We start from the raw sequence: 22,381 nt of genomic DNA, 5'->3' as shown, positions 1-22,381 counted from the left end.
TTTTGGAAGAATTATTCTTACGGAGCTCATGAAAAGGACTCATTATTTATTATTATTATCAAAATTAATATTATTATTTTTATTATTATTATTATTATTATTGTTATTATTATTATTATTATTATTATTATTATTATTATTATTATTATTATTATTATTATTATTATTATGATTATTATTATTATTATTATTATTATTATTATTATTATTATTATTATTATTATTATTATTATTATTATTGTTATTGTGATGTTTATTATTATCACACGATCGCGTTTAAATTCAGCATATATGTAAAAAAATGGTTGGATTTGCTGGAAGTAGAGAATAAATATTACTTATCAAGCCATTTCTTTGCATTCACAGAATTTATCTCCGTAGTAGCGTCACTGAAAGCACAATAACTAACATACCAATGAATCGAATGGCATGATACCTTGACAAAACGCCAGAAGGAACTCTTTCCTTACCAACGAGGCTACTAAATCTACCCGTTCTTGGGTCACACAATCGTCTATTGATTCGCTGTCACTGTTATTGGTTTTGTTGTTATTGTGACATCGTTTCTGAGTTTTTCCCTCTTACTCATATTGGAATATTAGTGACTGATTATGTTGCGGAGAAATTTTTATTGGTATATCTAAGTCAAAATCCCTATGATTGCTTAAAGCTGGCGTGGATTATGTACCATTGTCTGGGAAGTAAGAATCATTTTCCCCAGTTTTTTGCAAGGTTCACCATAGTTTCTGACAATATTGACATGCGGCCAGCTGATTGTCATCGGTGACCAATACTTAACACGGATACTTTAAGTGCTAACCGCAACGATTGAAGCGCATCTGAAACATACCAACACCGTTCAGGATGCCGGGAAAAAAGTTCCTTCACATTTCGCTTTCAATGGAGAGAATCATTTTCTTGTAACAAGTGTCGATTACGGCTTCGCTAAAAATCCATAACAGTTGACCTTGATCGTGGTGTCAAATTCTCACTTACAAAATCAGTTTGTGTGTTTGTTTTTTTTCTCTAAAGAACAACACTTGAATTAGAACAAAATACAACAAAAATGACCCCACATAAAATATTGACTTCAAAACAACGTTTATCGATATAATTGTTGTGGAAGAACGTAAAATAAATTCCACATATAACAGAAAATAAAACAAACATTTCACTGATTCCGTTCGATGATTTGGGCATTAATCATTTGCAGTGAATCCACCGGTTATTCAATTTTTTTGGTCATATGCGAGTAAACTGAAATAAGAGAATGCTTGAGCTTTATTAAATTAACTCAAACAAAGTATTGAGTTCAATTAATAAATCAAATTTGTAGTAAAAACCAAATAACTTAGATCCTTTGATAATTGTGCAGTATACATATCCCGATCAACACGGGAGAACAAAATTGTATCTGGGGTTGTTTTGTTTTTTTCTATCTAAATTAGTCATAATCTTGGCCTCGTTAATAGTTAAAATATCAAAAATTATAACTCAATTTAACCTAGGTGATAACAAAATTGTTACAAACCTTGATATGTAAATATCAATATTATATCTTAATTTGTTACAAATTTAGTACGACTTTTCAGCTGTTATTACCCATTTTTTGGGGGGGAAAGGTTTTACCGTACAAATCTAAAAATAGTTTTCGCGAAGTAAGATGAAATTGCATACCTTTAGGCGATTTGATTTGCCATAAAAAAAGTCATGCACAGTTAAGCGACTGGTTCCGAACCGGGAAGTTTTGAGTTGCCAACATACGCTACGATTGCATCGGGGCATGAGAACCAACTGAGGTTGGAAGGAAGGTTCGTCGTTTCCTTCCAACCGGCATACGCATGACAAATGGGCTATTTTAGAACTATGAGCAAGCTTTTTTTGGTGCTGATGAATAGTAATAAATGAACGGAAATGACTAAATTCAGTGAAACAAATTTCTTACTACCTTACAGAATCAGAGGAAGTTTACTAATGAATGATAGTTTTTCAGTTTTTTCTTCTTCGTACCAAGATAACATTAGAATCAGTTCGCTCGTTCAATTGAAGCAGTGAATTATCTGTACGTGTATGTGTGTGTCGATTGGCGGGTATATTTGATAAAAATGTGCACTTAATCTTCTCGGAGATGGCTGAATCGATTTTCGTAAATTTAGATTAGAATAAAAATTCGTTTGAAAGACATTGAAAAATCAGAAGTGTATAAAACATCGATTCGAATAGCAAGTTTTTATGATTGATGATCAACCAATTGCCTATTAGTCACATTAGTTTGTGATATCCGCAGCCAATGTTCAAAAAAAATTTCAAAAACCATCAAAATTGAACTTTCATTCGGGTTTTATTGTTTGATTGACTAGATTGACTCACAGAAAAAATGATTCAAATGGAACGCCTCATAATGCGGGTCGGTTGCTTTAAACTCTATATTGCAAATTTCGAATCTCAGCTCATGGTTCCGGATTGGAAGTAATCAGAATACTACGAAATGAGACTATCATCAATTTATTTGATATTGATAGATTGAACTTTTCAAATCGAAAGTATTATGGTGCGATAAATCGTTTTTGTCTTATTCATGAATATAAAAATGTTCATGCAGTGATATATATGACAACGGGCAAAATGCGATATCTGCAATTTGTAGATTTTATAAATTGATGACCTAACAACTCATTTCGATTTTACTGATTTTGGATCTATTTCCAGTACATCCGGGGTCCGGTAAAACTAAAGCCGCTATTTTCAGTCTGCAACTAAAAGACCTATAAATCGAAAAAGTATTGAGCTGAGTTTGGTTTTTTTTGAGCCCAGTTTAGATTTTGTTTTTCGTTTATTGCAGCGTCACTTTTGAAAACGTTATGAAGTTTTGAACACTTATCACTTTGTGTTTTCGAAAACAAAAATCGGTCACCGATAAAATTGAAGAATTCAAGCATTCATTTGACTTCAAACTTGTGAAAATCATATCTGAGGAAACATTGCAGAATTCAATTAACTGAGTCGAATGCTATATCACTTTTTCCAATATTTATTATTCGAGTTTTAAAACAAATTCAAATATCAAATTATTATTTTCAAAAGCATTTTCATGTATGTTAAATTGGAAAATATGTTTGTTACAGCTGATTGAATTGAAGCATAGCATTTTTCGGGTTGAAAGTCAAAAACATGATCGACAAAAGTGTTTGAACTCTTTTTTTTCTCAATTTTCTAGTATAGTTTTTCCAGAAATATAACAGCCCCTAAATATAATACCTGGACTTGCTATAATCTTAATCAAATCCAAATGTTTGTTTCTGATTTGGAATCATATTTATAACATAATGAGATATAAATATTAAGATCATTCATAATTTTGATAGAATCCTGTTATGCTCTGTTGATCGGGATGGTTTGAATTCGGATGAAGATTATTGTAAATATAATTTGAGTTCAGATATGAATTTTCGGGGGACGAAGTTCTCCGGGACAATTAGTATAGTATAATCTAATTAGGCAAACACTCACACGCGATACTGAATACTGATTCGCGACAAACCCTTATTCCGCGATATTACCAAGTTTCTAAATACTCAGCGCGGAAGCCAATCGATTTGAAATCAATCGAATTCTCATTCGTGCTTCAAAATGCGATGTACAAGAAAGTTATTTTATGTAAATCTAAAAATATGGAATAATACCTTATTTATAATAGACGACTGATTTGTGGTATCCGAATTATGTCGGTAAATTTCAAACGAAATGAGATATTTTGAAATATGCAGCTTTTGCCTATCAGTCCCTAGACAGAAGGCTGTTTAGTTTTATTCTGATCCAGGTGTTCGATCACTTCATGCCTGTACGTTCGTATGAGAACATAAAAACAAATTAAATTGAAGTAATAAAAGAAACAAAGCAAACAGTTTTTTCACAAGCATCGTGGTGCTGTGGCGTCAACTTTGACAGCATCAAAGCGGGTAAGATGGAACAATATAAGGAAATTGTTCCCAGCTTTTAGTTGTTATAGGGATACCGTAAGTCATTACAATTCATCACTTCAATCTCATTATTTAAAACTATTTGAGTGAAGTGAAGATGACATTAAATACAACATGACTATAGATCTAGTGTTCATAAAACAAAGACTAATTGGTGATTGTAGAGTTTTTGACCTTAAGGACATTCGTATCTTCGGGCCAGAAAAGCTTTCTGAACCTATTTGCGGAATTGGGAATCGAACCCAGATGGGCGGCGTTGACTTACCCATCACGCTATACCCGTCCCCTAGCAACAATATTGATCAACACTATATGCTATATTTTCATCATCTCTGTAAAAGTTACCCTATTATCAGTAGAAAGTACATACAGTTTGTATTGCTGACACTATTGCTGTGTGAAGCGAAGCTTCCACTCCGTCATAAAAGATCGATACAGTTCGCAAAACTGAAAACGATGAATACCATAGACAATTTTCAATTTATGCCACCCACTCACTAACGATGTCCTTAGGTTTGATTTTGAAATAGTAGTGAAAATGAACCACTTTCAGTCTCAGGAGCGCTTCGATGTACGGTTAGCATGCAGTCTCTCTCTTAGAGGCTAAACATGGGGCAGAGTCAGAATCGTGAATGTTTCAGATTATTGTTAATTTTCAACTACAATTTCCTTGAGAGAGAGAGAAATTTCTGTTACACAGATCAAAATATTTACATCTATTTTCATGCACATATTTGGAGCAGGAAATTGAATATAAAGCTACTCCTAAGTAAAGATCTTTTCAATACACTTTAAAAGAAAAACTAAGCGTAAATTAAAATATGTTGTATAATTCATTGAAAAATCAAGGCATTCTAATATACTTTTACATCGATGGTTTTAAATCCAATTTTTAATTCAATTGATGTCTCTTTCAAAGTATACATGTCGTGTAAATTTCATTATTTTTTTCTGTGTAGTCTATAAAGTCGTGGATAAAATGTAACGAATTTCACGGTTGTTTCATCGATTTCATAAATATTTACCACGTGTTTATTCGAATGAGGACTGCACTGTCCATATTTGGATATCAGTCCCATGTGGATTTTTTCTACTTTGGGTTAACTTGATGAATGAAGTCTATTTTTACTATATTCTCAGAAACTGCAAAAATAATTGTAAGTGTGTTTAGTAAAATGTGAAGAAATATTGCCTGTTTTGTCAACTATGCAAAGTACCCGCGTTAATTTCATTAATGCAACATTGAAATATTATACACAGTAAAATATTATGAAATTTACAAGTGACGTAAATCCACATATGACACAATCAATAAGAACGTAATCCTTGAAATGACCGAATTTTACAAGAATGATTTAAATCTACGTCAAACATACCCCGCCTATCAAGCAAACGTGTAAATTTACATGTTTTAGCACCTAAAAATATGTCAAGATGCATTTAATATAAGTAAGAATAACTGTAAAATTTAGTCATTTTTGACGCTCATATATGTCGGTCTCAGAAGACGTAAATTTACACGATTTTTTCTAGGTGTGTAGTTAACCATTCGTTTTGTTGCACAAAAATCTAAATACTTAAAAACAAAATACGAATATTTTGTAGTTTATTACTTATATAAATAGTATTTGAACGGTTCAACCGGAAATGACGACTAGATTATAACATTTGTTTTCTTTTTGATAGGATTCAATTTTTCATAAGAAGATAATTTGCATCGACGGTTTGCCATTTTGACTCTAGCCTTAATTTTGAAGGGGCTATATTGGAAATTCATAGAAAATTTAATTATCAAGGTAATGTGGAAAAGCAAACTGAAGAAAACAGATGAATAGTAGAAATTGAAATTTCCGATAAAATATCACAGATGACGGAGTTCAAATCCGTAACTTTCCTTATCTGGAAAATTGCCACTTAAACTATACTCTGAAAAGAATCAGCCTAATTGAATAGAACTTTTGTTCTCGTTCATCTGTGCTCAGGCGCTACGCAGGTCAATTATCGGTTATGACCCTGTGAAAATCTTCCGCAAGAGAACACATTCACATAAAATAACCACTACTCTAATTCACCGTTAGTTTTTGCCGAATGGTAACCGATGTGAGATTTTATGTATTTTTTCACCGCGTTTTTTGCAAAAAAAGCTGGGTCGATAAGCTTAGATTCAAATGATATGCCCTAACGATCGGCTGAAAAGTTCGTATCGTTTCTATGAGAGGGCGCCACTAGAATTAAATCCATACCATTTTCAGTTAGTACCAACCTTCAAAAGATACGTGTATAAATTTGACAGCTGTCTGATTATTAGTTTGTAAGATATTGCATTTTGAGTGAAGCTACTTTTGTTATTGTGAAAAAAATGGAAAAAAAGGTATTTCGTGTTTTGATGAAACACTACTTTTTGATGAAAAGAAGTGCCGCCGATACCAAAAACTGGCTTGATGAGTGTTATCCAGACTCTGTACCGGGTGAAGCAACAATTCGTAAGTGGTTTGAAAAAATTTCGTACTGGTGATTTTCAATGACCGTAAAGTGAAGTTGATCGACATAGCTGACACCCTAAAGATATCAAAGGAACGTGTTGGACATATTATTCACGAATATTTATATATGAGAAAGCTTTGTGCAAAATGGGTGCCGCGTGAGCTCACAATCGATCAAAAACAACAACGAATTGATGATTCTGAGCAGTGTTTGGAGCTGTTATATCGAAATAAAACCGATTTTTTTCGTCGATATATAACAATGGACGAAACATGGCTCCATCACTCCACTCCGGAGTCCAATCGACAGTCAGCTGAGTGGACTGCACGCGATGAACCGAACCAAAAGCGTGGAAAGACTCAACAATCGGCCGGTAAGGTTATGGCGTCTGTATTTTGGGATTCGCATGGTATAATTTTCATCGACTACCTTGAAAAGGGAAAAACCATCAACAGTGACTATTATATAGCGTTATTAGAGCGTTTGAAGGACGAAATTTCAAAAAAACGGCCTCATTTGAAGAAGAAAAAAGTTTTGTTTCATCAAGGCAATGCACCGTTTCACAAGTCGATGAAAACCATGCTGAAATTGAACGAATTGGGCTTCGAATTGCTCCCTCATCCACCATATTCTCCAGATTTGGCCCCCAGTGACTTTTTCCTGTTCTCAGACCTCAAGAGAATGCTCGCTGGTAAAAAATTTAGAAGCAATGAAGAGGTAATCGCTGAAACTGAGGCCTACTTTGAGGCAAAGGACAAATCGTACTACAAAAATGGTATCGAAAAGTTGGAAGATCGCTATAATCGCTGTATCGCCTCTGATGGCAATTATGTTGAATAATAAAAACGAATTTTGGCAAAAAAATGTGTGTTTCTATTAAACGATACGAACTTTTCAGCCGAACTGTTACAGTCCCATAGCCTGTTATTGAATTTTGTTTGAATTTGACTGTAGGTTCCGGATTAACAGCGGATTCCCGAAGTTACGCGTTTTTTTATGTTATCCCAATTCAAGTCAACTCTCTAATACTTAGTATATTTATGATTATTTTCAAAAAAAATGTTGATTTGGTGTAATCTCGACGTTTTATGCATTTCTAAGACATTGGCATCAAAAAAAATTTCGATTTCGGAAATCTCAAATGTCAAAGTGGATTTTTTTCAAAAAAAATTTTGTCTAGTTAACACCAGATCTCGACGTTTCATGAATTTTTGAAGAGGTTTTTAAGCGCGGTATTTATCCCTCGTGTAAAAAAGACCTCAATTTACTCAAAAATACATTAAATGATTTTTCGAAGAAGTCTATATTAAATAAATAGTTGGAATGGAATAGGTTTTTCATGTGTGACCTAGTATCCCAAGTTCAATTATTCCCGAAGAAACTGGCAGAATTCCATAATTCAGATCTCTTTGTAAAAATGAATGAATGACACTACGAAATGTCTTTATTGGAAATTATTATAAATTGAAATGTCTTTATCGGTCTTTATATTACGATCGATTTTCTCTCAGTTTACCTGGGTTCGATTACCAACACCGCCCGTAGAATCAGAAAGTGTTTTTTTTTTCAATCTAGAGTCGAGTGACCATAAGATAAAAACATCAATGATTCAATGATTGGGAACAAAACTGTAATGGCATTGGATGAACATATTCAATTTAGTATTGTATCGTTTATTTAACCCCGGCTTTAATCTAATTGTGGTTGTTTACCAGGGGAATTAAAATGTTGCACTACTGGAGCAAGTAAAATTATTACCATTTGAAAATTTCGTATCCCTCGATCATCGCTGGCAATGACAATGTTAAGTTAGAAATGTCACTTTAATCCACTCATGAAACATGAAATCTGCAAATTCTAATACTTTGAAATTCGCAACTTTTTTATATTGTATCTTGAATTGAAGCTCTTTTCGGTATTTAGATTAATAGTATCATGATAGATGGAATCTACACTCAAAAAATAATCACATTATAGTTTCGTGAAAAGTTATGTGAATATTTTCCACCCTTCTTCTCACGTAGTTTTCAATAAACTGACCTTTAGAAGCTATTTGATGTATAATTCAGAAAGAGTTAAGTGTTTCATAGATAGAAAGTAGTGAGTGTTCATATCACATTCAATTCACTCATGTTGTATGTGAGTATACTATTAATTCTAGGGGTTGTTCGCATAACCATTTCACGAGATTTTGCAAGTAATTCGAACGCGAATTTTTATTTGATTGTATATAGAGAATCTACAATGTAAAAGTGCTCAATATTCGTTAATGGTTATTGCAAAGGTCGACAGAATTCTTTCTTGAATACACATTTTTCATTGCACACTGTTGTAACAATGGCGTGAAATTAACGAAACTTTATTGCGCAGAAGTTAGTGATTGAGTAAATGTAATTAAAAATTATGCATTATCAGATTTATGCAAAATTGTGGTAAACAGTCTAATGACGAAAATGAGTGTGAAGTTGGAAAAAGACACGCGCCCGCAAGTTTGATTCAGCCGATAGCAGCGTCAGGACGTGGACCGGAGGAAGACACAACAAGTGAAAGGAATGGAAGACTGTGTGTAAAAGTTTCAAATTCATAAATTAGGATAGTCGTCGGCAAGCTAGCGGTTGGGTGGAGTTCCAGTTGCGTAGAATGAGTGGGCACGAAAATCCTCATCTCAGTAAACTCAGGCAATGAAGGCAAGAATAGAATTAAAAATTAAAAAACTTTTCTCATTTATTTTCTGATTTTCGTTTTAATTCTGCTTATGCCGCTGGCAATTTCTCATGTCATATGTGTGATACTCGTCCGCGATTCTATGATACACAAAAATATAAGAAGAAGTTACACACGATGCCGCTTGATGGTAAAGAGCACAAATTGGAACTTGTTTCTTCATTAGCAAAAAAAAAGAAGTTGTCGAGAACGGAAAACATCCTTGAGATTCACTTTGAATTCAAGAATGATGGTTTCTGTGGTTTAGAAATTTGCCCGAAGAAATGATAAATAAAATTTCATATCTAGCATTATTTTGTTTGAATTCCAACACATTTAGGACGTTGATTGAAGTATTATTAGAGTTTTTCAATGTACTTCATCGTAGCTTGACGGATCCTGGAAAAATTAAATTAACAACTGAATACAAATTCAAATTTCTTCCCATTTTAAATTTTCTTCTACGTCGTATCTCAATCGTTCTTTCTTGTAAAATATCGCCTTATCCATCTGTTTCCTGAGAATGCACCACATCGTAGAAGAGAGCCATGGATTTGTGCCACACATTCAGAAACCAGTCGAGAAAATCTGAAAATTGATGTCGCCATGTCTGTCTGCCATCAGACAAGAGCATATGCTCGTTTTATCTTTCATATAATTTCTTGCTATCCATTCATGTATTCTAATTTAATTTTCGTTTGCTTATTCGGTTCGTCATCATAGAGTACATGCTAGACTGCTACCTAGTCCGGTATGATTGGTAGATGTTGTTCGCCGAATTAAACTTAAAATATATAAGTATATATCTTTCGAGGTTCAAGTATAGCATGGAATCATTCATTCCAGCAAGCAATATGAATCCTTCTGATTATAGTTATATTCAAATTGAGTCTGCATTGTCCAGTCAAAGCTCGAACCTAAATACTACAATGCAAAAAACTTTTTATATTTTCAAAGGTCTAAACCCATGTTAACAAGATACAAACTAAAATATTCGAATATAGCTGAAGATAGAATCTTATACTTTTTCTAACTAATTGAAAGTGATAAAGCTGCTTCTGGATCAACGAAAACGTTCGTTTCATTCATTCATTCAGAACTGCAATTATAAAACATGCTTTGCTTCCTATTGGTATATACAGTAAGGAAGCGCAAGAGAGTCGAAATAAATCTATTCGCAAGTATAGGCAGTTTCATCCGCAAAAATTCAATCGTTTTGTGAATTTAGAGGATGTATTCAAACGATTTCTTTTAACGTCTGATCCTGTAATAGCATTATCGAATAGAGTAACAACCAATGTGAGTGTACTCCATCTTCCCGATTATGCAGCTGAATTAGTTTTAACACGCTGAAAGACAGCAATTCCTTATTTTTATATATATAGCTAATAAATATCTTACATGAAAGAGCATTTTTCAATGAAAAAACCCAATGTTTGAACACAATTTAAAAAATTTAAAAAATTTCCGCCTTTTTTTTATACATGCTCGAAAGTATTTTCTATCAAATGAAAGAAATAGATTTTTTTTCATTTGCTCCAATGTTAGATATAGCAGTTTAAAAATGATCTGTTTTTGAATTAGTTTTGCTCATAACTTCGGTTCAGAAAACGCTACCTGAATGCGCTAGTCATCAAAATATTGGTTTCAACAAACTCTAAGAGATATTCAAAGACACCAAAAACGAGAAGTGAAAAATTAGAAAGCTAGAGCAAAAAATCTGATTTTTTTTTGAACACCCTAAGTTGCTCTCTTAAAATAGCTGTAACACTAAAACCGTTAGAGATACTACAATAGTATTTTCGGCAAAGTTGCTTGATATAAGTTTTCCTACAATTTTGTCGAAGGGTGCAGTCCTCAATCTCAACAAATACGGAAAATAAATCACCCTAATAATAAGAACCACCCTAATACCATATGCTTCAAAATATGGCTTATCTTTCACTGATCATTTGTTCTGAAGACATCATAGCTCTAAACTATAAGGCTAAGGCACAAATGTTTTGTCCCCCTAAAATGTGGATCCGGACCACTGTGGAATGTACTTCCCAATTAACATCTTTGGTACAGTGATCGACTATACGTTTCACTGTATTCAAAGAAGAAGAAAACAGCTTAGACTATTGAGTCTTCAGTACTTTGCTTCCTGATAAATATCGCGACCGTTTTTGGGAATAAAGTTGACGTTTGTTTCTAGCCATATTCGCTGTAATATTATTAATATCGACTTGTTATCCGTTCGCCGAAATATTTCTAACGCAAATTTCGTGGCGTTTTTTGGCTGGTAATCTCGAACTGATTTCCCCGAGTTGTTACAATAACTGAATCTAAATATTCACTCTCTAATGTTTGATCATTGGGTTATTGTGATCTCTGATGATGTAAAGGAGGAGAAAGCTTTATGGTTGATAGAGAGAGAGACTATAAAATTTCTGCTCCATTTGATCTTTTTCCTGCTCCTGAATATAATAAAATGAAAATAAAAAACTCATACAATACCTTGTGATCAAAAGAGAACTAGAATTTTATTAAAAACGCGCTTAATCCACCTAGCAGTGAGATGATACCTTAAACCGATTAAACATTCCATGATATGTCGAAGTAATTTCCAGTTTAGAGTTTACGGTTATTTAAGGTACTTCCAGAACCGGTATTCAGAAACCAGCTTAACCCAAACCGATTCGTATGGCCATATGACGAATAAATTGCAATAGTTTTGAGTCCAACTTTAAAGCTTTTCGGGATTGTCATCTTCTATATCGGTTTGAATTTTAAAAATTCATCATCCTATAATTCCAGAATCGGAAGTCAGAATTGGATAAAATTGGATTTATTTTTCCGAAACGAAAACTGAATACAACTATAAATGAAATAAGTTTATTTGATTATCGACTATCCAAATCTGCAAACCCGATAAACCTGATTAATTTATGTGAAATAGACATTTTTATACTAATCAACCTGTATCTCCAAAACCGGAAGTTGGATTTGACTGAAAAACAAGATGTTTTATAGAATCTTAGAACTTTTCATTTGAATCTTAGATAATTCTTAGACTTCATTTGAATCTTAAAACGGTTCAGCCATTTACGAGAAAAATGAGCTATACAATTTTAATTTCGTTTCATGCGTCCTCCTGTAGCTCTGGAACCAGAGGTCGGAACCAAACGTAATTCAGGAACCTTGCTTGGGAGCATACGACTTTTCATATGAATCTGAGTTTGTAGAAAACGGTTGAGTCATCTCCGAAAAAAATTGAGTGAAATTATTTGTCACACACGCATTTGCTGATCTCGACGAACTGATTCGAATGGTATATGGCTGTTATGTTCTTCCAGCATTTATTGCTGTAAGTAGTTTAAATCAATATAATTATGGAATTGTTATCAACTCGAAAATGCTGCCATCATCTAGTTTATTTATGTCATATTAAACATGTTAAAACGAACCGTGCTAAAATCGGTCCGAGGCAAAATATCATGCTGTACACAGTCTTTTGGGTACTTGGAAACAAATGTATGTGACAGTATAAAAAATCGTGTTTTATGTGGCTCCCAAGCATTTCTTTGCCAGACAGCGCTCAAAACTTCTACTGCTGGAATAGGGGAAAAAGTCGCTTACACAAAAATTTCGATATCTCCGTTAAAATTGGACGGATTTTAACAATTTATAGCTTGTTGGATAGCTATTACCGTGCGGAATCTAAGTCTGTAAATATATTCTGTTTTCAAGGTCAATTGTGACAGATACTGTCAAACAACTGAAAATTTGGACATAAAACTTCGTATAACTCAGAAAGTAAACATCCGATTCCATTCAATAGCGTTCAGGGTAACAAGGAGACCTTTTATTTGCGACTAGTTTGATCAAAATCGGTCCATCCATCTCTGAGATCTCGATCTCTTAGTTGACACTTAGACACATACAAACACACGGACATTTGCTCAGTTCGTCGAGCTGAATCGATTGGTATATGACATTCAGCCCTCCGGGCCTCGAAAAATTTTTCTAAAGTTTGAGCGAATTCTATACTTATTTTTTATTTTTATAACATTTGTTTCTACATCCGAAAAAAACATCGTAACAGAGGGTTATTTGGTTGTTCATAATATCCGTTTCTCACTTTGTAGTAAAATTAAATTCATTATTTCCTGTCTTTTCGATTTCCCAAGGTTACGCTTCACAATAGCCCAATAGATGTCTATTGGACGAGATATCGCTGGGATAGCAATCCTTTGGTACCATGATGATGTTGGTCTCCCTGCATATCAACTCGCTCTTTCATAGTTGTAAGACGCCAAAACAATACAGCATTTGTGTGCTTTGGAATGGATGGTAGTAGCCGATTTTGCGCACACTCGTTGATCGAAACTTGTTAGTTAATCGGACCCGTAGTTATGAAGATTTTGCTCTTCAAACCAAACCTACAAATTGCCTGCCAAATCATGTACTTTTTAGAGAACTTCAACAACTTTTTGGCCATGACATGATCGTTAATTACCAGATACTGATCTCCGATAGAGATACTGATCTCCAATAGAGAGTCAGCCTACTTAGGAAACGTTTCAGAAAGCTATTTACTGCCGAACAAAAGAGACTGAGTAATTTTTGATAGACGTTTTTTCACCCTTTTGTGCAACTTTCGACCAAATGTCCGAATAAATGCTATACTCGCTATATTACTGGTTCATGTCGAGGTGACGATCCTGGTCCAAATCCTGGAGTCTTATCATATTACTGGTTCAATCCCGGATTCGTAGTCCAGGTCGGGTCCCAGTTCTAAAATTTAAACCTGAACCGGTAATATGGTAAATATGGACCTGGACTAGTAGTATGGTAAGTCTAGGTCCAGATCCACATTCAAATCCGCGTTTAGGTCCACGACCTGAAAATTATGTTATTTCGTTAAATACATATTCACGATCGAAAACATTTTATTCTCTTAGGGGGATAAATTATGAAAAGACTCCCAATAGTGGAATAAGACGTATTCACGATAAAATATTTTTATGTATTACAAACTCTGCAATTTGACGTTTTAATTGCTGTGTTGATTTACATATAGATGCAGATTTTCAAATATTTGTGGCGAAACTATTATTAAAAAACATCATTCTTTCTCTCTTTTCCAGCGCAACGAGTCAAATCTTGACGTCTCTTTATCAGTGCCACATTACAATGGCCAGCACGGGCATCAGTACAACATGAATGATCATGTAAGTTTTGTTCCAACATTTCAAGTACTATCCAATATCTTGTACCCCTTTTTACACTGTACAGAAATCAAGCCTAGAAGATACGTTTTTTGATGTGCCCTCTTCACCCGAAGTCAAGATAGATTCCTCATTTGATTTTGACTCAAATTCTTCCGATATGGAAATAAGCGAAACTTCCAGCTCAGCAACATTCGACAGTCGAATAAATTTTGATGGAACTTCTTCCGATGAAGACTTTTTTGAAGTTTCTCCCAATCATTCGGAGAGCAGAGATATAAGTGAGACTGAGTCTGTTACGAGTTGCTCATCTAAAATAATCTACACTGACCAAGAGCTTGATGACTCTGGATGTTTTTCAATCTCTGCTCAGAAATCTATGCGTGTTAACAACTCTCAAATTCAATGTATGGTGAATCAAGAGAACTTCATAGACATTCTTGAAATGGATGGTTTTAGTACATCCGATCCAGTTTTTAGTAATAATTTTGAATACTGGGATAGAATGTTGAGTAGTAATAGATATTTGAAAGAAGTCAAAGAAAGCAATGTACATCGTAATATAATGGAAGTAGACACAAAAGAAAACAGAGATCGTATGGAACCATATCCTTGCGTTGATCAGAATAAACGCGGAATGGATGGAAAATCTTCACATGTGGCCAAATCAGTATACAACAGAAACAATGCAATGAAATCACAAATCAGTGAATATCTTCACAAAGTCGTCGAAAATTTTAAACCGGTTGAGATGATACCCGATATTACTACCGGAGAAGCGTTAGATGTATTCAATGTTACCATCCCCAAAGCTGACAATAATAGCTATGATCAAAACGTGGAGTCAATCATGGATGGTCCACATGAACCGAATAGCTCGCAAACGCAGTGTACCGGTACTTCAGGTATAATAACAGAAAATTCGACTAGACAGTCAAACAACCAGATAACGGAGTGCTTTTTTGAACAACAAATACTCGATTTTGGGATTCACTCACTAACCGATTCTAACAATGTTCTATCCCGGAGGGAATTCCCCCTGAAGGACAATTTTCATTCTAATATTAATAAGGAATTCCCAATTGACAACAAGTGTTCCATAGTTCAGTCCTCCTGCTCAAATTTAGGTACCAGTAAGATCAGTTCAGTACTGCCAAGTCTGGAGGTGGAATATTCATTAAACTTAGAGGATATACCTCAACGACAAAGAGAACTTATATCAGCAATTACACAAATTTTTCAGCGTCTATCTCAATTGGAAATTGAGGGGAATCAACTTTTCTTACAAGTTAAATCTAGAGCCACCTGGGAGCTTTGTTCTGTGCAAAATGAAATGTGTGAGGCGTTAAATTGTTTATATTTCTGTAACTTCCATAGTGTTTATATTTTTAGTTTAACCAGGTGCAGCACTCCGATAGACAGTATTAAAACCATTCGATATAATTGCAAAAATGGACAGCATAGGTTTCAGTTAATATTATTCCTTTTGTCTGAAATATTCAAACTTCTTGCGACTCAATCTTCATGCACAAAACGAGAACTATACTATCGTGATACGCAACTCACTCATAACCAGCGAACCGTCGATGAAGGTCTTCGAGATGTGTGTTTCCTTTTAAAAGCTGATTTGTGGGAGTTGAATGTTTTCTCCTCCTCAAAAGGACTTGTAGCTGGACCATTAAAGTTCCGTTCGAAACATGACGAAATGATAGATTGTTTCAATTCTCTTGGGACACTAGTACCAACGGATGTTAATGGTTTGGTTGAAATTATAGTTGATGCTGATCTATTATTGATAGTTGAGAAGGACACTGTTTTTCGGCGTTTGTTAGATGATGGAGTTCTCGAGCGACTTTCGAAGAAGATAATAATTATCACGGTATACGAGTAAACATCATTATTGATTCGAATCACAGTGTGTGTTTTATTCTTAGAGTAAAGGCTATCCGGATGTAGGAACGCGTCTGCTGCTTAATAAAATATGGAACAAATACCACACTCCTATGTACGCGCTGGTAGATGCTGATCCTTACGGAATAGAAATCTATTGTGTGTATAAATTCGGATCACTGGTATGTTATGAGTAGTGTTTTTTATTCTATTCATGAGAATATTTCTTTTTCTCTAAGGCTCTGTCCCATCTATCGCACAACCTTGCGGTGCCTGCAATTCGTTGGCTTGGAGTTCGACCATCACACATAACGTTGTTGGACCTGAAGCAGATTCCACTCACGCATCGCGATCGAGCACGGATCGATGAGCTTCTGAAACGACCATACATTGGACAAACTGGGTGTGAATTAAGAGAAGAGTTAATGCTACTTCAAGAGATAGAAGGAAAAGCTGAAATCGAAAGTCTTACTGATATTTCAATGGACTACTTGATTAGCGAGTATTTACCCAACCATTTTAAACTGTATAGTTAAATATACACGAGGTTGTATAATGAATAGTAATAAATTTTGTAATGTTATGATCATTACTGTAATATATCGATAAATAGTTCTTTTAAATATTTTATCAAGGTATAGTTTGAAGAAATATTATAATTACTACCTTGATCAAAAAGTTCCCGAAATCATCATCGTGTGGCGCTCTCGGTCACCCTAATAGATTTTTTTTGTTGCCACATCTGTCATCGATATTCTATCAAATTTTAAGTTTGATACCTGGATATTTGTGAAAGTTACGCTGTATTGAGTACATCTGCGATTGTGTGTGTCATCGATTTTGTACAACTTTTAAAATGGAATTGAATTTGCAACCACGAGTTTGCCTTGAATGTTGCATTAAAAACGGTTTCAATGGTGCGACGATATTGCAAATGTTAGAAAAGTGTTTCGGCAATGATACTCTGAAGAAAACAGTCGTTTATCAGTAGCACGAAGATATCAGAAGTGTTTCTGTGAGTCGTTTTCAGTCGAAAAAGAAGGTGATGCTCACAGTTTTCATTTATTACAAGAGTGTTGTGTATCATGAATTCCTTCCACAAGGCCAGGCCGTCAACAAGAAATATTATTTGTGCGTTATGAGACGTTTGCGTGAAGCAATTCGCCGAAAAAGACCAGGTACAACGATAACGCATCGTCGTTATTCGTTATTCGTGAACATTTGGCTAAAAACGAAACGAAAACCAATCAGCAACCACCGAATTCACCTGATTTGGCTCCCTGCGACTTTTTCTTATTCGGTCGATTCAAGAAACCGCTCCGTGGAACGCGTTTCACCACCCGAAATGAGATTATGGAAAAATCGCAGATGGCTCTGATGGCCATACCGAAAACTGAATCCACCTAGTGGTGTAATTATGCCTTTCTCATATACCTATAATATTGTGGTATTCTATTCAAAATTTTTCTCTTCGATTTTTGAAAGAAACCAAGAGATTGTTTGTGCATATAACATACAGAATAAAACCGTGCTAGTTTTGAGACCAGTTTAGAAATTTTTTTGCGTTTTTTGTTTCGCCGGTTTAAGTGACGGTGTACAATATTGAACACATTTTACCCTATAATTCCGGAACTGAGAGTCGGATCCGAATGAAATTCAGGAATTCCGTATGGGACCGGAAGACCTTTCATTTGAATCTAAGTTTGTGGAAATCGGTCAAACCATCGCTGAGAAAAGTGAGTGAGATCCATTTTGGTATATATGACCACTATTTCCGGTACTTCCGGAACCGGATACTGGGAACCAGGATAGCCGGAATCGGTTTGTTTAGTTACCAACTGATAATGACTATCGATTTGTGTAGTTTTGAGACCAGTTTAGAAAAAAAATTACTTGTTTTGTTTCGCCTGTTTAAGTGATGGTGTACAATATTGAACACACTTGACCCTACAACTCCGGAACCAGAAGTCGGATCCGGATGAAATTCAGGAATTCCGTATGGGACCACGAGACCTTTCATTTGAATCTAAGTTTGTCAAAATCGGTGGTGGCCTAGTGAGATTATTTGACACACACACATACACACACACACACACACACATAAACACACACACACACACACACACACACACACACACACACACACAGAGAGAGAGAGAGAGAGAGAGAGGAGAGAGAGAGAGAGAGAGGAGAGAGAGAGAGAGAGAGAGAGAGAGAGAGAGAGAGAGAGAGAGAGAGAGAGAGAGAGAGAGAGAGAGAGAGAGAGAGAGAGAGAGAGATAGAGAGAGAGAGAGAGAGAGAGAGAGAGAGAGAGAGAGAGAGAGAGAGAGAGAGAGAGAGAGAGAGAGAGAGAGAGAGAGAGAGAGAGAGAGAGAGAGAGAGAGAGATGAGAGAGAGAGAGAGAGAGAGCCATTGCTCAGCCCGATGAACTGAGTCGAAGCCAATTTTCACTAGTCGGTTTTTCAAGTGATTGCATAACCTTTCTATATGAGAAAGGCAAAAATGTTTTGAGGGTTGTTTCAAGCGTGTGTTGCAGTCGATGGGGAATACTTTTAAGGGGACAATATCGATTTTGATGAATAATCTTGTATTTTTAATTCTCTGAATGAATTCCGGGAACTTTTTGATCAAGAGTAGTACTCGGACCAAACGATGCAAAAAAATACAGCAGACATTAGAAATAATAAATGCTTTATGAAATGTTTGACCTGCATGATTTTATTTTAACAGCTCAATCGAAAATCTATATAAATGCTCTATTTCATGAAACCCGATTCATTTAATGCTACAAGAAATGTATTGTATTTCGCGATTGTTCAAATGAGTGAAATTGTACTGTTAATCAACAAAGTGTTGCTTGAAAGAAGCAAATCATTTTAACCAATGCACGCCCCCACTATTTCAAAACTAATAAATTTTTCAATAACGACTCCTCAGTTGGGCTACTAATGGGGTTCAGTTTAATTTGTTTTTTTCCATTTACTTATTTATTTTTATGTTTGTCGAACTTATTTAGAAAATGAAGCAGATGTTGTGTGAATCCCTCGTCTAATTAAAGGACTGTACTCGAAAAAAAAAAAATGCAACAGTCAAAAAAGATCACCAAAAATGTATTTTAAGTTTAATACTTTTGAAACTCAGGTGTTAAATGTTAAAGCTATGTTTTCGCATAGTTGGCTTATTCAATCTCCTCTCCTAGGGTAAATGCCCGCACTATGGACTTAACACGCCATCTTCCTTACACACTTTTATTTACTCTTTCTTCAAATCCTTGTCGTTTTTGAATGCCTTCCCTGTTTGCGTCCAAATTTTTTTTATTGAGCATAGTTCTGGCGAGTTTAGCGGATTTTCCCATTCGGTACAGGAAAGGCGGGAGGGTAATGTCAGAGACATAATGGATGACGAATACGAATAAAACTGGCATATTTTTTCTCACTTTCTCATATAGATAATTGCACGTACTAATTGATTGATTGTATGAGTTTTGCGTCACTTGCTTAATTGTAACGGTACAATTGTCAGTAGAAACTCACAAAAGCTAAAAATCACAAGACCGATTTTATCAAAAATTCAATGTTCAAATCCATTCATAAATCGAGAAATTCACAACAAATCGTTTTAGCCATCTCGGATTTGAGTTGAGAATTATTATGACATTAATTTCAATAACTTGCTTGTCGAAAAAATAATTTCAATAACTTACTTGCCAACCTTGCCTTCGAGAATTCTTACAGGGTCGGCACTCGAAATGTAACCAACTTCAGACCTTCGAGCCTGGCGTCAAGGTAAATGCGACATATTATCAGGAAAGTATTCTGGAGGTTGCTTTGAAGCCGTGGGCAGACAAACATTTCGGTGGCAGACCATGGACGTTTCAGCAGGACTCGGCACCGTCTCACAAAGCTCGAGTGAACCAATAATGGCTGAAAAACAACGTTCCGAACTTCATCACGTCCACACAATGGCTCTCGAATTCACCAGATGCGAATCCAATGGATTATTCTCTTTGGGCCATTTTGGAGAGCAAAGTCCGAACTAAAAGATACACCAGTCTCGAGGCGAGTGGGCCAAAATACCTGCAAGTCACATTCGGGCAGCTTGCGATTCGTTTTTTGACCGTCTCAAGGCCATAGTCAAGGCAAAAGGTGGTCATATCGAGCAAAAGTGAATTGATTCTGAATTTTGTATTATTTTTACCCATTTTGTACTTTGAATTAAGTAAAAGTAATTTTCCAAACTGAATTTATGGCCTTTTTAATTGGTTACACTTCGAGTGCCGGACCCTGTAAATATAAATTATTGATATCCACTCACCAAGCGTTCCATTCAAAAATTCATGAGAAATGGTAAAATATAATATTATTGATATGATATGCACTTTACTAAATAGATATTTCTAATGTACATCTTACAAAGCAGTTGTAAATCAATATAAAAGTGACCTGGATTGAATTGAATTCTTTTATAAATTGATACAATAATACAGTAATAAGCCAGGTGATGTATTGTGTGTAACAAAGAATGAACAATTTCGCAATAGGCTTGTGCATTCATTCAATAGCTGACCATATTTCCGATGATGATTCCGATGTGGAGAAAAACTTATGTTGCTTCGTTCTACTCATTCTTGTACAGGGTAAATTTTAAAAAGGCGCGCCGTAGTCAAGTAAGTTGTATTCACGACAAAACAACATCGTTTGTGTCAGTAGAATCGTAGTACTAGGCATGAAATGATTCTGTACGCTTAGAATCGGCTGCGAAGTCAGTTTAAACAGAAAGGCTAAGCTCCACAATAGGAATGTAATGCTAGGACTTTGCTTTACTTTAGTTTAGTGCCACTCCATCGCCAGATCCTGCCAAAACAGAGTGACAGCTTCGTTGAACCGGAAAAAGGACAACATGCACCTCTGGAGACATTATTGTTTATATTGTTGGCCGTTGATGGTGCTGGTACTTGTCCCGGATTGGCGGTTCAATACATAGGGTGCTGGTCTTACAAACCGGTTGTCGTATGTTCGAGCCCCGACCTGGAAGGATTCGTAGTGTCAGTAGAATCGTAGCACCAGTCATGCAATGGTTTTGTACACTCTGAATCGGCTGCGAAATCTGTTGAAACAGAAGGTCAAATTCCACTCAGGAATGTAATACCAAGGCTTACACCAAGTACTCGTTAAAAAATTATTAGCCTTTTCTTCATCCGAAACTTCTCCTGAACATCCAGACATGTTGATGAAAAACTCCAGGCCGGAGATCGGCTTGGTGCCCGTTTTAATGTACGCCCCGTCGTCCGTTACGATCCATTTCGGCTACATGAACAACTCGCGTTGGCCAAATCCAGCTTCCTGGCGCGGGATTTGGCCAACGTTTATGGGTCCGGTTAGACGCCTTTGTTACCTTGAAGACATAAAGTCCGTCCCACCTCTTTGTTTGTTGGACGAACCAGGCAGACGAATTGACCTTTTTGGCCTCTTCCAAAATTCGAACTCAATTCATGCTCCAAACAGCGTTGGAAAACTACGACACGTTGTTGTTTGTGGCTCTTATTTTGATAACGAAGTCCTTGAAGACAAACGTCACATGGCCTTCGTTTGCCATTTTTATTTACTGTTTTCCAAAACGGTTTGGTGGATTTTTTAAAGGTTTCCGGTGTAATTACCTCATTTGGTCGCTTCGGAGCGTTCAGAATCTTCAATGTCAGTACTAGCACGTAAGTTTTAAACTTATTTTTTCAGTGTATATTTATTTAGAGTGCTCAGTCAATTCCCTACAATTTTTTCTTGGACACAATTGTTGTACAATTTAGTTTTGAATTTGCGCATTTATTGCATGCCGTATCGACACAGAGCCGGAAACGCTGTCACAACCTGTACCGAGCTGGCAACGTATTACTGCTGCAAAAATGTCACTTTTTTAAATTGTTGTACTTCATTTTATCAGCAAACACACGAGTAGCAGCCTCTAGAACGACCTACCGAAAAATTTGTACCATGTTCGAAAGCTATTGTGTAGTAAAGACTCTTGTTTTGACAGGAATGTTATCCACATGCAGCATTTACTACCGAAATTCAAGCTTGCTACGTTTTCTTCATACGGCCCACTGTCTTTTACATA

The 22,381-nt window shown here is 35.5% G+C and overlaps 2 protein-coding genes across 7 annotated transcripts in view; both read left to right on the top strand.

Moving 5' to 3' along the window:
- The window catches only part of LOC131425118 (TOX high mobility group box family member 3-like), a 176,622-nt gene that overhangs the window by 75,613 nt on the left and 78,628 nt on the right, over positions 1-22,381 (top strand). For all 6 annotated transcript variants that reach the window (XM_058586723.1, XM_058586722.1, XM_058586721.1 and 3 more), the window contains one exon: positions 14,300-14,383. In XM_058586723.1, coding sequence (XP_058442706.1) covers positions 14,300-14,383 — 84 coding nt within the window. The remainder of the gene's footprint in view (positions 1-14,299; positions 14,384-22,381) is intronic.
- LOC131425120 (uncharacterized) lies at positions 14,394-16,648 on the top strand. Its single transcript, XM_058586726.1, has 3 exons — positions 14,394-15,715; positions 15,773-16,259; positions 16,315-16,648. Exons 1-3 carry the CDS (start codon positions 14,541-14,543, stop codon positions 16,465-16,467), a joined length of 1,815 nt encoding a protein of 604 aa, XP_058442709.1. The 5' UTR covers positions 14,394-14,540; the 3' UTR covers positions 16,468-16,648.

The sequence above is a fragment of the Malaya genurostris genome, chromosome 1 (genome assembly GCF_030247185.1).
Source record: "Malaya genurostris strain Urasoe2022 chromosome 1, Malgen_1.1, whole genome shotgun sequence".
In the NCBI taxonomy this organism is placed as follows: Eukaryota; Metazoa; Arthropoda; class Insecta; order Diptera; family Culicidae; genus Malaya; species Malaya genurostris.
Note: the sequence above shows the minus strand (reverse complement) of the source record. Positions and strands in the feature narration are given on the sequence as shown.